The sequence below is a fragment of the Sinocyclocheilus rhinocerous genome, unplaced genomic scaffold, assembly GCF_001515625.1.
Source record: "Sinocyclocheilus rhinocerous isolate Xijiao unplaced genomic scaffold, SAMN03320098_v1.1 scaffold3131, whole genome shotgun sequence".
Lineage (NCBI taxonomy): Eukaryota > Metazoa > Chordata > Actinopteri > Cypriniformes > Cyprinidae > Sinocyclocheilus > Sinocyclocheilus rhinocerous.
Genome location: NW_015651495.1, coordinates 144,851 through 161,772, shown reverse-complemented (window position 1 = coordinate 161,772; position 16,922 = coordinate 144,851). Strand labels below are relative to the sequence as shown.

The 16,922-nt window shown below is 34.8% G+C and overlaps 1 protein-coding gene across 1 annotated transcript in view; it reads left to right on the top strand.

Moving 5' to 3' along the window:
• Window positions 1–16,922, top strand: part of LOC107712924 (syndetin-like) — a 158,439-nt gene that overhangs the window by 70,397 nt on the left and 71,120 nt on the right. Inside the window, exons 14-16 of the mRNA XM_016518325.1 lie at window positions 15,034–15,125; window positions 15,218–15,312; window positions 15,705–15,803. Of these exons, the coding sequence (XP_016373811.1) occupies window positions 15,034–15,125; window positions 15,218–15,312; window positions 15,705–15,803 (286 nt within the window). The remainder of the gene's footprint in view (window positions 1–15,033; window positions 15,126–15,217; window positions 15,313–15,704; window positions 15,804–16,922) is intronic.

The following is a 16,922-nucleotide window of genomic DNA, read 5'->3' as shown; positions in this document are numbered from 1 at the left end:
CCCGTGCCCCTCTTTATCACACCCCTGCTAAAAGTGCCAGTACGTGCGCTCATTGGCGCCCCTTCAGCTGGTGGCGCCCTAGGCGACCGCCTAGCTCGCCTATGCCTAGAAACGGCCCTGCATATGACATTTGGGGGAGAAAAATCCTTCAGCAGTATCTGGGTCTTGTTTTCCAGTGAAAACATCCTTTAAACAAGATAAAATACCTTAGCCAAACTGTATATGAACTTAGTCTTGGACCTTAAATATAATATTACTTTGCATGATTTCATTGGGTTTTCAGTAAATTTAGTAAGATAAATAATTAAAACTTGCCAGTGGAATTAGACAGAAAATAGTTATATAATATAGTTTATATATATATATATGTATATAATAGTGTTGTTTTAGTATCATTGGGATATTATTACAGTATTTGTTAATATTCGATTTTTAATTTTAATTTTAGTTAAGGTTGTAGTAATTTTGTTGTCATTTTTCTTAGGTTTTTTTTATATGTCTACATCAAGTTAAATGAAATGAAATTTAGATAATTCCTTGGTAACTAGCTGAAATAAAATACGTTTTTAATAATTAATGTTAATGTTAACATTTCTTTTAGGAGCGTTTTTTATGGTTTTAATTAATTTCTCTTAATTTCTCTTAATAGTTTATGAAATTTAAAATGAAAATTATTGTTTTTATACAGGCAAAGATGTTTGAGGATGGTGTTTTTAAAAATGAATTTAATTACATAATGAGACTTTTAATGGGGAAAGATAAGACTAAATATGAGGCATAGGATCCGTAAATGTCCCAAGCCGTATGTGGTCATGTGGTCAACTTGCTGTGCTTCATCTCTGACAGTAATAGTATTATTTAAGTGTTCTTTGGCACACGTGGTTCATCTTTCTGCTGATGCAACTCTCTTGTGTCAAAGTCCTCTTGTGTTCCTCCAAACTGTCTGGAGGTCGACTCGTTCTGTATTTTGGCTCCTTTATATGTAACTCTAAATCAGTTTTAGTAGAAAGAGCTAGGGATTCATTAGGGTGCTCACTACCCTTGATGGTTAGATTTATAAGCATTACATTTGTGCTTTTATAGTGTAATGTCCTGACTTGTGTATTTAGAGGAAATGGCTTTTGGTGTGTGCTGTAATCGGCACAGCAGTGGCCAAGGAGACTGAGCAGGTAATTGAAAGGGGCACTGCGCCATTAGCTAGCTGAAATGTAGTTTGTAACGTTTGCCTTTCTGTCTTGACTCCTCTTCGATTTCTGAGGTTACTGAGCAGTGCTGAAACAGATTGGTGCTTGTTCTTGGTTAGGTGTGTCATTGGAAATTCATTGAACCTTTCTAAAGTACCCTAATAACCCCTACAGAGGAAAGCATAAAGAATGCTACTAACTGAACAGGCATTGTTTCTTTAGGTTATGATGGGTTGTGGTTATTTTCTATAAATATTAAATGAGGGAAATAAATCATTTGTTTTAATGGAAATACTATATTTATTTTCTCTAAAACTGGTATTTTCTTGTGACTTTTAACACAGTCAGCTCTGTACTACTTTAGAATTTAGCATTTGTCTTGTACTTACATTGTATGTCTTTTTTATAATCTCTCTATTCTTCATGCTGTTCACCTTTATTTTTCACTTTTGCTATGACTCAAGTAAATTATATAAGCTTAGCAATACACACATTTTTGTACTTCTCTCCACATCAGTCCTCTAAAGAACAATTACTTCCAGCATAGTCACACATTTTCAAATATACTATGCCAAAAATGGCTTTTAGAAAAAAAAAACATAGTTTTATTTAACAATATAAAATGCATTTAGCGAGCTTTATGTTTAAAACAAGTGGAAAGTCTGCAAATGGAACAAAACAAAATACACTTAATATTTTGTTAATATTAATCTATAATTTAGCCTGGTCTGCACTGCAAAAAAAAAATCATTTTCATAATCAGTATTTTTGTCTCATTTAGCCATAACATGTACTTTTTTTTAAAACAATATGAATTTACTTGAAGCAGAATTCACATATAATATATCTTGAATTATATTGAAAAAAAGTTAAATGCTGTTTTGCTTTACATAAATATATCTTGTTTTAAGGTTGGAATAATTTACTCGGAAACAAGTTAAAAATTCATATTTTTGCCATGTAGAGAAACTGCATCCTAATTTTCATAATTTCTCTCTCTCTCTCTCTTAAAAAAAATCTTACAGGCTTATTTATACTCCTTATGCTCCTTATACTCTGTTATGCTCCTTTGTATATTTTAGCCTGAGATCAGGGCCGGTGCTACCTATAGGCAGAGCAGGCAGTTGCCTCAGGCTTTGAGGCGGGGCCTCCATAACCGTAACATCCCCTATACTCTAGTAGTCCACCAATCAAGACAGGCAGCAAAATACTAGCATCATTGTTCATTGCATCCTTCAGGTGCTGCGAAGCAAATGGCTAAATAGTCACGCAAAGAAGTACAGCTGCTAATGCAGGTGTGAGTTGTCGTCATCTATTTTGGAGTGATTGCAATGTATTCTAAATATAAACTTGTTCTGTCCATTAGCATCATTTCTGTGCAGATCCTTCACCGATTTATTACGAGTTGAGCGCGAGTGCCGTTGACGCCCCCAGACGCGAAGCTTTGAATTTGCTCGTACAATGAAAAGCAAAAAAGTTTGTATTCAAAATCAAAAAGCAAACAAACTAGAACATTTTTTTATGTTTCAAAAAAGCACCTCAGATGTGTGTAATTCTGCTGATGATTACATTACTGCTCTAACATAACACTTATAATTTCAGTTTCAACTAACTAGAAATTAACTTCTTTCCTGCTAGGTAGTGATCATCTCTTTCACTTCCACTTGATTTTTAGTGCATATTTAAGGTAACTATGCAATACACATTATTAATATTAATAATATGATAATATCTGTAGTCAATATTGATTAAATGTTAGGGGAAAATCCTGCCCATACCCAGCTAGGAAAAAATTATAAAAGCACAATAAAAAATTACTGAACAAATTGCTGCAATATACTATTACTACTACTACTACTAATAATAATAATATCACGGCTATAATAACATCCACAACAAACAAAAAAGAGATTACCTTAGATAAAGTTTAATATGTACATAGAGTAACGGTCAAAAGTTTGGACACATTACTATTTTTAATGTTTTTGAAAGAAGTCTCTTATGCTCATCGAGCCTGCATTTATTTGATCAAAATACAGAAAGAAAAAAACAACAACCGTATTATGCAGCAAGGATGTGTTAAATTGATAAAAAAGAGATAGTAAAGACTTATATTGTTATAAATATTTCCATTTTTTTAAAACAACTTTTTAATCATCAAAAAATCCTGAAAAAAGTATCACAGGTTATTAAATAAATATTAAGCTGAACAACTGTTTCCAACATTGATAATAAATCAGCATATTAGAAAGATTTCTGAAGGATCATGTGACACTGAAAACTGGAGTAATGACTGCTGAAAATTCTGCTTTGCATCACAGAAAAAGATTATATTTAAAAATATATAGTAAAATGGAAAACCATTGTTTTAAATTGTAATAATGTTTCACAAAAAGTTTTTTTCTGTATTTTTGATCAAATAAATGCAGGCTTGATGAGTATAAGAGACTTCTTTCAAAAAACATTAAAAATAGTAATGTTTCCAAGCTCTTGACCAGTACTGCATAATTAAAATTTACAAAATTTAAAATGAAATGTTGTATAAATAAAAGGTTAGGAATCATATTTGTTTCAAGTGCTTTTTATTGGGGGTGGGGGGCCTCCAACATGAATTTTGCCTAGGGCCTCCAAATGTCCAGAACCGGCCCTGCCTGAGATATTTGACAGATCAAGTTCATCATCTATTTTGGAGTGATTGCAATGTATTCTAAATATAAACTTGTTCTGTCCATTAGCATCATTTCTGTGCAGATCCTTCACCGATTTATTACGAGTTGAGCGCGAGTGCCGTTGACGCCCCCAGACGCGAAGCTTTGAATTTGCTCGTACAATGAAAAGCAAAAAAGTTTGTATTCAAAATCAAAAAGCAAACAAACTAGAACATTTTTTTATGTTTCAAAAAAGCACCTCAGATGTGTGTAATTCTGCTGATGATTACATTACTGCTCTAACATAACACTTATAATTTCAGTTTCAACTAACTAGAAATTAACTTCTTTCCTGCTAGGTAGTGATCATCTCTTTCACTTCCACTTGATTTTTAGTGCATATTTAAGGTAACTATGCAATACACATTATTAATATTAATAATATGATAATATCTGTAGTCAATATTGATTAAATGTTAGGGGAAAATCCTGCCCATACCCAGCTAGGAAAAAATTATAAAAGCACAATAAAAAATTACTGAACAAATTGCTGCAATATACTATTACTACTACTACTACTAATAATAATAATATCACGGCTATAATAACATCCACAACAAACAAAAAAGAGATTACCTTAGATAAAGTTTAATATGTACATAGAGTACCGGTCAAAAGTTTGGACACATTACTATTTTTAATGTTTTTGAAAGAAGTCTCTTATGCTCATCGAGCCTGCATTTATTTGATCAAAATACAGAAAGAAAAAAACAACAACCGTATTATGCAGCAAGGATGTGTTAAATTGATAAAAAAGAGATAGTAAAGACTTATATTGTTATAAATATTTCCATTTTTTTAAAACAACTTTTTAATCATCAAAAAATCCTGAAAAAAGTATCACAGGTTATTAAATAAATATTAAGCTGAACAACTGTTTCCAACATTGATAATAAATCAGCATATTAGAAAGATTTCTGAAGGATCATGTGACACTGAAAACTGGAGTAATGACTGCTGAAAATTCTGCTTTGCATCACAGAAAAAGATTATATTTAAAAATATATAGTAAAATGGAAAACCATTGTTTTAAATTGTAATAATGTTTCACAAAAAGTTTTTTTCTGTATTTTTGATCAAATAAATGCAGGCTTGATGAGTATAAGAGACTTCTTTCAAAAAACATTAAAAATAGTAATGTTTCCAAGCTCTTGACCAGTACTGCATAATTAAAATTTACAAAATTTAAAATGAAATGTTGTATAAATAAAAGGTTAGGAATCATATTTGTTTCAAGTGCTTTTTATTGGGGGTGGGGGGCCTCCAACATGAATTTTGCCTAGGGCCTCCAAATGTCCAGAACCGGCCCTGCCTGAGATATTTGACAGATCAAGTTCAAGAATTATTTGTGATTGAGACATTATCACAGAGTGTATCATGTGCTTGCTAGTCATCAGTTATAGTACATATTTTGCAGTAGTGTTGGGCGATATGCTCTTTTCATATTATCCTATCGTCAGCCTTTGAGATCGCCGATACACGATATTATCATGCTAATTTATTTAATTATTTACTTACATAGTTTCATAGCCAGAGAGTGAACCAACTCCAAGGTAAGGCTAAAAGCAGCCTAATGTTACTGTAATCTATTAACTACACATGATATCTTTTTAGTCAAGTATCATATGGATGTCATGTCATAAATATTTTTTTAATATGACCGAATTTGTATATAACATGATAACAATTTAATAAAAACATTGAAAATTACTAATTATAATTCTTACATTTCCTCAGCTATAGAAAACAAGCAAAGAACATTTACATTATCAAAGAACATCATCACTGACTTCACTTATTAACAGTAGAAGTTAAATCTTACTGTAGTCTTCAAATCTGGGTACTGTCTTACGTTTTAAAATCACAAAGGCAGTTTGGTCCCATCAGGCTAAGGTGACAGTCACGACTCATGCAGCTGTAAGGTTTGTTTTTATTCGCGATCTTTACAACACGCATTACATTCCGTATTTCATGGCACACTCGTTTTATGCATATTTGGCGCCACCTAGTGTTGTGGGTGTATTATTGACATGTCAAAGTCTAGACCCTGAATATAAGACGACCGCGTTTTTTCAGATGTATTTCCGAGAAAAAAACATCGTCTTATATTCGGGACAATACGGTACTCGCAACACTGTAAAAACGTGTAAAAAGAAATATGATGGAACAAATAAGCCCTAATATTAATTAGATGATAATACTAGCCTGATAATAATAATAATAATAATCGTCTTGATATCGTCAAAGGCATCAACCATATAGGCAATATCTCTGACTATCATTGATACAGGATACTATCGTCTATCGACACAAGCCTATTTTGCAGCCCTGTTGGATGGTTTATATTCTTAAAGGTACCCTGAAATGCTTAGAAAGACACAGCGTTACCCTGTGTTGACGTCATTTTAACTGAAACAGGAAGACAGGGCGGGACATATCAAGCAGCCCCGCCCCTTTTTAAAATAGCCAATAGCGTTCGTTTATATCACAGCTTGGGCTAGAGCCGTTCAGAGCCATTGCGCTCCGTAAAGCCGCATTTGACAGTGTATGCCAGCCACAATCTCATCCATATTGCTATAAAATATAGCAACCTGTGTAGAATGCAAATAGCTCCGATACATTTTGTGGTCTGCGCCAACTCGCGCGTGTGATCCGCTCCGTGCTATCGTGTCTCTGGACCGGAGCAGAGTGCGTGTGCGGTGCGGTGGTTAGCGTGACACAGCGCGAAACCAGTCTTCTTTTTTTCCTCAATGGAAAGCATATTTCCACTGTTTGAATCGTTCCCTGTCCCCTATATAGTGCACTACGTGCCATTCACTGTACAGAAAATACTAATTCTGTGGACAAGTGACCGATTTCAGCCGCGGCTTCAGCGTCTATTTTATAGAAAACAAGCAAAGAACATTTACATTATCAAAGAACATCATCACTGACTTCAGTCTAGCATATTAAAAACACTCCCGTTAAAATCAGTGAAGCTATCTACACTGTATGATGAATAAATCTCTTATACTTACATCGCACATACATCTGCACTTTGCTGTTTATGATGAGAGAATTCAGAATTCAGTCAGCGAGTGCACGCAATAAACAACAAAACTCCAGTGTTTCAGTGATGACTCATCTGAACGCCTCTGATTGGCCATTGCTTTCATAAACTCAACAGAATCGTGTGTGATTGATTTTGGAGCACACTGCCTTATAGATAACCTTAAGACTAACATATTGATACTAACACCCAAAAAACTTTAATTTTGATTTCATGGGGACTTTAAGGTGTTTTCTCATCTCCTGCCCATTTTTTCAGCTCTTTTTTCCTCTTTGCCACGTTCAATAGCTTCTTCTAAGTGACTGCACTAATCGACAGGCCTGCAAGGCAGAGGACACTGTGACAGTGCAGTAGTGTCAGTGTCTGGGCTTATTGAGGATAAGCACAGAATTTTTGCTTGTGTCATCAGTTACTCCACATAGCTTAGGTATATTTTTACTTATGAAGGCGTTATGAGGTGGCTTAAATTATTCCTTTTTCACCCACGAAGTAACAAAATAAATGATTAAATTCTTTGAAAGAAGTCTCTTACACTGACCAAGGCTGCATGAATGCGTTTCCTAGGAGTTGATGGCTGATACACTTTTTTTTTTTTTGTGTTGAGTTTTGTATTAATGCCGCCACCTCCTAAGAAGCCGTTGTTCTTGAACATGGAATATGCAAATTTTGTTAACCTCTGATTCTCATGATCACTGATTCATACATACAGAAATATTAACAATGACATTAAATACTTAAAATAACAATTGCAATTATTTTCTTTGGGTAATTCATGTACCACATATGTCTGAGTAATATTTTGCCAGCGTAACTGGTAATATTTTACAAGATCCTATTCATTACTTACATAAAATAATACAGCATTTATTAATCTTGGTTAATGCTAATTTCTTCATATGTTATTACATTTCAACATTTCAAATTGTATAAATTAACATTAGTGTCTTGTATTATGAATGAACATAAATTACTGACATTGAACCATAGTATATGTATACGTTTATATATTAACATTAGCTAGAATTTATAAATACTGTGAAATTGTTGTTCATTGTTATTTTGTGATATCTCATGCATCAACTAATGTTAACTAAATTAACTTTATTATTAAGTGTTACCTTAAGCTTAAGTCCGAGCTTAATGGTATTAAATATGAGATTGCATTTCATAATTTAAAAGGGTGAATGGTAATGATCTTGGGGAAAATTCAAACATCTACATATATCTAGTTGAAATTCTGTTCTGCAGTGAGCGCGGTATATCATATATGCTTTACTTTTTACGTGTGTCAGTAACATTGAATAATGCACCAATCCCTGTGTGAAATTGACAATTACACCTCTTGTTGCGTGCCGCTGCATACGGTATTCATCTTGGTCCGTGTCAAGATGACTTCACTTTCCTCTTCTTAGTTGCCAGAGCTATCAACAGGTAAATTGCCTCCGCTGGCCTGTGACTTGCTGTGCTATCTAATTTCACACGGTGTATAATCACTGACAGCCATGTGTGGAAAAACCGGTCGAAAGTAATTAATTAGAATGCAAGTTAGACCTTGATTTGTCAGGGTCTTTCTCAGGATCGTTTTTGGGGTTCGGTTCACATTTAGATTTTTTTTAGAAATTTAGATTGGTTGTGTCTGTGTCGTTAAGAAAGCACAGCTTGCTCGCCTTTGGTCATACATATGCAGTGTTGGGAAGGTTACTTTGGTGTAATCCCCTTTGTAATCGTTGACATTTTCATAAGTAACTGTAATTTAATTACACATTTCTTCTTAGTAACTGTAACTGATTACAGTTACATTTATTTTGTAATTAAATTACGTAACGCCGTTACATGTAACTAGTTACTCCCCAACACTGTACATATGTGCTTGAGTAAGAAGGGACAAAGATGTTGTAACTTTGGTTGAAGGTCCTGCTTTAGAGGTTTGGCTCTGTTGAGTGGGAATGGAGCAACTGGGAACTTTGGGAAAGATGCTTTATCTGAACGAGGCAGTAAATCATGCATTGCTTTTGTTCCTAAACAATTCAGCCATTTGTCTTTATTGGGAGACTGTCAAGTGTGAACGAGGACATTCAAAGTGAGGATTTCAACAGTTTTTGTATTTAATGCCTCCCTCATGTCTCAGACTAGTAACAGATTTACTGGATGGTTTAAGAAAGACTGACCATGTGATTTTTTGATGATCCTTCCTAAGCACAAAATCATCACTTCAAGACTAAAGAATGCATGGGCGGCAGTTACGCATTTCTGTGCTGTAAAAGGGTGGTTTTGTCTGTTCTTTGGATATATGTTCTCATTTTGGAAGTCAAAAATGTCCTGATACTTGACTTCTTAAAGTCAAAGTTTGTTGTTTTCATGCTGGGAAAATATGTGGTTTTGTCTTCTCAAACTGTGCGCTTAATCCGTAATCATTAGTATCATGAAATCAGTCGTAACTCTCGAGTTTTATGGAAGCCCATTTCTGCCACTGAATAAAAAAAAGAAAAAGGTTATTGCGACTTTTTATCTCACAATTCTGACTTTTTTCACAGAATTGTGAGATATAAACTAGCAATTGCGAGATATAATGTCAGAATTGTGAGATAAAAGCTCGCAATTCTGACTTTTTTTCTCGCAATTGCGAGTTTATATCTCGCAATTCTGACTTTATATCTCGCAATTCTGACTTTATAACTCGCAATTGCGAGTTTATATCTCGCAATTCTGTGAAAAAAAGTCAGAATTGTGAGATAAAAAGTATTGCGTGATGTAAACTCACAATTGCGAGTTAAAGTCCAATTTTGAGAGGGGGGGTGGAAGACTGATATGTTCTCAGAATTGCGAGTTTATATCTCACAATTCTGACTTTATAACTCGCAATTGCGAGTTTGTATCACGCAATTCTGAGAAAAAAGTTAGAATTGCGAGTTTGTATCACGCAATTATGAGAAAAAAAGTCAGAATTGTGAGATAAAAAGTCGCAATTACCTTTTTTTATTATTAATTCAGTGGCGGAAACGGGCTTCCACAGAGTTTAGACCTGAGGAGGTATTTTTAAACAGTGGTGTGATGTTCTTGATATGATCAAGATGTTTTTGATTATTTCATGGAGATGTAATGTGGCATTAATGGTGATTTACTTGTGACGTATAGGGTTTTTTTCCCCCATCCTGCTGAACTAAATTAGCTCTAATTCTTGCTGAAGCATTAGCCCTCCAGTGTCAGACAGTCCTGTCAGCTTGGGTCAAATTATTTTTATTTTCCCACTCATCTCTTTTGTGCTTCTCCTCATCATATTCTTTTAAATTGAACTAGCTTTTAATAAGAAACCTGACAACCTAATGACCATCTTTTAATAGAACCCTATTTCCTGCTGTTCATAGTGAATTACAGTTGTATACCTGCATCCTTTCAGATTTACCAGGAGGAAAGGTTATGAGTAATCAATGTCACTTTACCCTTCATGTCCCTCCTGTATAAGCTGTAAATACAGAGCTGCCAGAGAAGATGAGCCTCAGTGAGGGGTAGCACATGACATATTATTAGGGTTGTCAATCAACTACAATTTTAATTGAATTAGTTGCACATGTTTTTTAATTACATGATTTAAATATTTTGTGAGAAAATCTCATGCTACTGTGGCATAAATCAAAGGTAACATATTACCTGGTATATTAATATACACTATATTTTTTCATATATATATTTGTTAAGAATACAATAAATTGATTAAAACTGATAGTAAATAAATTCATTACAAAAAATTTAAACAAAAATATTAAGCAGCACAACTGTTTTGATTGATAATATTGAAAATAATAATAAATGTTAAATGAATGAAAATGTAAACTTTGCCATCACAGGAATAAATTACTATAATACATATTGAAAAGTTACTTTAAATTGCTATAATATTTCACAATATTATTGATCCCTCCAGGATTTCGCTATTTTTTTTGCGATCAAAATGACTGGTAATTTGTGGTGTTAATTTCCAGAAATTAGCTAAAAATTTGCAATGTTTTAAAAAATACATATAATTATGATAGCATATTTACCATATTATAAATTATGTTAGATACACAACAGTCATACATGACACAAAGAACAAACAAAATGCATAAAATTTGTTTATTTTGAAAAGAAACAAATGACAACAGGGCAAATAAGTGCAACATAAAGATAAGCAATGCTTAATTTAGGCACTTTTTTATTTTTGCTGCTGCTATTGTTGTTGCATTAATATTAATGACACTACACTAGACCTACAGTAATGCGCAGATCCAATACTGACACACGTCCCAAACTGTTTTCCCCCCAAACGGTTTGTTCGCTTAAAACATAACTGATTGTGTTAGTCCGCCTGTCTGAATCGAGTTCTTTTACGCGGTATACTGTTTGCTCCCGCTGAGATAGTATGGTCAACAGTAGAATGTCTTTTGTCATCCATATTTTATTACAAGGACTTCAAAACAATTTACCCCCCAGTCTGGTGTAATAGCTACATTAGGAAATTGCTTTGCTGGTCCGTGGCAGTTATTTGAGACTCAGGTGAGAAAGTTTTGCTTTCACTTTGTTTCACACAGACCACTCACTGACATCACATGTGCAACATCTGCATCCTCATGGAAATAAACCTTTCCAACTTTAATAAAATTAGGGATAATTCAGTTAGATCATTTTAATTAATTAATTTAAAAAAAAATTACTGTAATTTTTGCTTTTATTTTGCGGTGAAATTACAAATTATGCAGGATCGCAAAGAAATGCAACATTTTGTTGATTTTGCGCGGATTCAGCGATCGCGGAATCGTGAAAAAATGGAAGGACTGATTATTTCTTCTGTTTTACTGTATTTTTGATCAAATAACTGCAGCCATGATGAGCATAAGAGACTTCTTTCAAAAAACATTTAAAAATCTTACCAACCCCAAATCTTTGAACAGTGGTGTTTTTTTTAAATATTTATTATAAGGTGCTTTGCAGTAGTATTTAAACTCTTGATTTAAATGTAGAATTTATTAAATTAAATTAATTAATTAATTAATTAATGTATTTATTAGGTTGCTTTATACTATTTTATTGATAGCAAAGTGGAGCAATGAAAAGAAATGTTGGGAATAAAAAAACTGGATCAGAACACAATGCTGCCTGGATTCGAACCTTCATCTCTCACATGAGCTCCATACTTTAATGTCTTTGGCCTTCATGTTCACCACTTGGCCACAACTTCAATAAGCTTTAGTTGCAGTGATTTAAAATGTAGATATCTGATTTATACTTATTTATTTACTTATTTGTATGTTTTGTAAATTATAGTGTGTATGTGTGTATATAAACAAATAGAAGCCACTTATTACCAACAATGATGCCAACAATTCAGATAAGCTAAAACGGATAAGTTAAAAAAACATGTTCCTCTTTCACAGTCTTAGTTCAGTTACATGTAAGGGAGTATATGCTGATGGCAGCACGTCAAACCAAAGACACTTTTAGATGCAGTCAGCTTCCAGTGTAAATTCATTACTCATGCTCTAAAGAACTCCTGCGTGTTAGCCATCATTAGTGAGAGGACTCTGGCTTCTTGTGCTGCTCGGTTCATGTTCTATATTTTCCTCACCTCATTGATTTTTCCTCGAACGGCCTGTCCGTTTAGTCTGCCCCTCTCCTTTCCCAAGAATTCCCTGGGATGCTGAAATCTCTACAGTGTGCTGTTGCGTGTTTGTGTGCGGCTGTGTGGGAGCGAATGCGTGCTCATTCCGCTCCAGTTTGTGTGTATGTGTGAGGAGCTGCTGCCAGGGAGATGATATTTTTCTTGTCCTCTCCAGCAGTTGGCTTGCAGTGATTTACTCTGTGGCTCTGCATAGCTGCACTCCTCATGGACTGAAATGATTGGGGAAAAGTCCAACTCTATTGTCAGGAGCCAAGGAGCTCTTTGACTCGGCTCCAGAAGCTCTCATCCTGCAGGTTTAATGAAAGGAGCTTAGAAAAGAACTTCATTTCAGCAACTGAACACCAAAGAAACACCTTTAAGGGGTTCTTTCATTACATTTAAATGAAGAGGTTCAAATGGGATATTTTAGATTCCAGACAGACGGATCCAAATGCTGGAGACCACATATGAATGTAAAGGAAAAAAAAAATATATATATATTTTATACTTTTTTTTTTTACATTTTTAAATCATATTTAAATGTTTACTCTTTTACATTTATTATTGACAGAATTTTTTTTAGTACAAATATTTTTTTACCATCATCTATTGTATTTTAACTAGATTCTTTATATTACAGTTTTTCTTGTTCGTTTTTCTGAAAGTCTAACTTTTACTTGATTTGTTATGCTGGTAATGAATTTAGTAATGAAATATTTTATATTAATATTAGTAATATGCAGCTAGTTAATAGTGGTCTCAGACTTTTAGACTCCACTGTATAGGTCAAGGTCTGGGTGCAAAAACGATTTTTCTGTCTTGAGACTGTCACTCTTTAAATTGCATGTTATTGATCCTGCTTTAGCCACTCTTATTTTCCCTGTTTAGAAATTTTGTGTGTTAATATGCTAAGGTTTCGGTCACCCTGTGCTTTTTTTGTTTCATTTTTGTTTTGATTTCTGATGTTTTGTTTTGTTTTTGTCTTTTTGTTTAGCCTTGCTTTGTTGTTTGCTTTGAATTGTTTCATGTTTGCTTGGTATGGTTTTGTTTCATGTTTGTTGTTTTTTTGTTTTGTATTGTTTTTGTGTTTTGTTTCTTTGATTTGTGTTGTATGTCTTTTTTATTATTATATTTTATGTTGATTGTTTTGTTTTGGCAAAGTTTTCGCTTTGGCAAACCAGCACCACTTTTTGCACAGGAGGGTCATGTGTAAATGCTTGTTTGTTTTCTCTAGAGATGACTTACAGTGAGAGTGCTGAGGTGGAACTGTTTGTATAATCTGCACATCAATGACACGATAATTATGTTGTGTCACTAAGAGGCTGCTGGAGTATCAGTCCAGAATAAATCCCACCTGAAGGGCTTTTGTATTTAGTCACTTTCAGTCACACTGTGTGTATATAGACATTAAGATCAGTCGCCCACATTCACGCTCCTCTGCAGGTCATATCATCATTCTCATCATAAGTATCCTTCTCTTTACATTAGAGCTGATGCATAATGGCCAAAGCAATGAAAAGCAGCACTTTGAATTCACAATGAACTGACGCAGAAGTTTTTTGAGGTTTCGGTTTTAATTTAGTTTAGTGCACGTTACATAATGGGTACAGCTTCTGTCAGGATAGATGATGCACATCTTCGTGGTAAATTTTGATGACTCTGATAGGTGTCCTCTTTGATTAAACTCACTTTGGTATGTCAGGATGAACACTTCCCCTGATGAGGAGCGACAGCTGCTTTGTTGCAGGAAGAGCTTGTTATCAGTCTGATTATTGTAAGACAGGAGTGTCAAACTCATTATAGTTTGAGGATAAAGACACCTTATGTGGGCCAAATTTAATTTAATCTAAATTCAATTAAATTTTTTTTAAATTTAATTTGTTCAACCTTGGTGTATTTTTATATACTTCTATACTTTATATAATTATATACTATATAAAAGTTTTATAAATAATTTTCAACATATCATTTTTTTTGTCTGAATGTTAATCAAACAACAAATCTGACAGAGAAACTACCGTCTTCTCTTGACTGGATAGCATTAATACTGAACACAGTTAGGCTGGTTTTGTGTCATTGTGTATCTGACATTCATTGGGGTTGCAAACAATTGTGAAATTTACTTGGGATGTTCTATTATTGGTACCTGGTTCCATGTAGTCCTTATTGACGTGAGCCACGTGATCTTCAAAGTAGGACCCACTTCTGTAGTCAATTTTAATGCTTTTGATGAAAATGTCCTTTAAATTTAGTCAGTATTTCATCATTTTAGTCAATTTTTGAAATCAGTTTTTATAAGAACATAAGATCCTGGTTGAAGATAATGCGCAACATAATGAAATCGTGTACCAAACTGTATCAGACTAACCTCGGCTCCTGTCATGATGGCATATAATGAGTATACTGTAGTATTAGGTACTTTTAAAAATAACTGTGCTGTGAATCCTGTGTTTGTAGATGATACCAGCGCAGAGGGCTCAGACGAATCCACTGTGGGCCGCAGCTATGTGAAGAAGAAGCTGGAACATGGCTTAACACGGATCTGGCAGGTAGGGAGTGCACTCATTTACTTTGTTCTTCGTTCCTCCATTAGCTTCATGATTCACCCTCCCACCTCTCGTCCTCCTCTCTCTGCCCCCAGGACGTCCAATTGAAGGTGAAAGCTTATTTGCTGGGAACAGACGTGTCCAACTTCAAGTACGACGACTTCATTGTGGTTCTGGATGTTATCAGCAGGTAGGGACCCACTTCCTCATTAGTGCTAATTGGATTGGCCTGCAGGGACCAACTTCACCGTTTCCCTCACCATCCCTTCTGCCTCATGAGAAACTCCCCTAAAGAGAAAATGGGGCCAGGGGGCATCAATGAAACCGCTTGTTCCTCAACAAGAGTGGTGGTGCGGTCATCCCCATTAACAGGGCTCAATTAAAAGGCCATTTAGTGTGTGAAACCGCAGCCCTCTGTATTGATCCTGCCTAGGGGTCACTGACTTGTGTGAATAGAGGCACCATTTGCTGCCCTCGCTGGTACATGTGATGTGAAGTAACTCTTTGGGGTTAATTAGAAGAGTGAACTGCTTTCTACTTAATTTTTTTTTCTTGTCTGTTTTTTGTTTTTCTTGCTGACAGGTTGATGCAAGTGGGAGAGGAATTCTGCGGCAGCAAGTCTGAGTTGTTGCAGGAGTCCATTAAGAGACAGAGTGTAAACTACTTTAAGAACTATCACAGGTAAGATAAACAACCCATTGCCAAACTAAACTTGCAGGAGGGATTCACTAAAAATGAATAGAGTGCTGCTGCAATGATTTTGTAGGGTTATTGCAGGCAGTAAGCTCTGTGACCAACACAAGTTTAGAATTCTTACACGTTTTGTTCATCAACATTATATTCACAAAATGAACACAACTTTTTAAATTATTTTTGAAGCCTAAATACAATTGCCAGAAGGAAACAGCTAAAGGTTGGCTATAAACAATCTACGTCACAGTCGCATGACTTAAATGTCACCACCATCAAGCTTCTCTCTTTCAATCTTTGTTTAAAATCTACAATTTGGAAATTTTCAGTTTCGAAGAGTGTGAGAAAAACCACCCAAAGTATACTTTGTTTTTGTGCGTGTACGCTAGCGTATGTGTACAGTCGAACGCGTAGCCTTTCAAAGTATACTCTATGTATGTCTCTCTTATGTTGTGCGCGAACGCGGGCGGTCGACACATGCACTATTGAAAGCTTCATCCATAGTGTCTGCTCTATTTTTCTCCATAAGTTATGACCGATAACAAATGTTTTTGAACTCAAACTAAAGCTGAGCTATCTCATACCCTCTCGCTCACAAGCGCTTGTCAATGCAGCCATCTGTTGTTGTTGCAATCTCCTCTATTTTGTTGTTGTTGTTCCGTCTCTTTAGTTTCATTTTCTACTGTGAAACAATGGCCCAGGACAGTGTTGCCACCTTGTGGAACATCTGATTACTGCAAAAAAAAATATTAAATGCACATGTGCGACCTGCGCGTACAGTACGTGCATACTATTCTGATGACGAAATTCGCGTCATGCGCTCCGTACGCTGTCCTTCACGTATCCTTAAAGGGGTCATATGATGCGATTTCAAGTTTTCCTTTCTCTTTGGAGTGTTACAAGCTGTTCGTGAATAGATAAGATCCCTAAAGTTGCAAAGACTAAAGTCTCAAACCCAAAGAGATAATCTTTATAAAAGTTTTTTTTATAAAAAATAAAACGCCTCGTTCAAACACGCCCCCACATGTCTACGTCACGATGTGGGAAGATTTGCATAACGCCGCCCAAATCTTCACACAAAGAAAGAAGGCGTAACTTTATTCTCGCTGT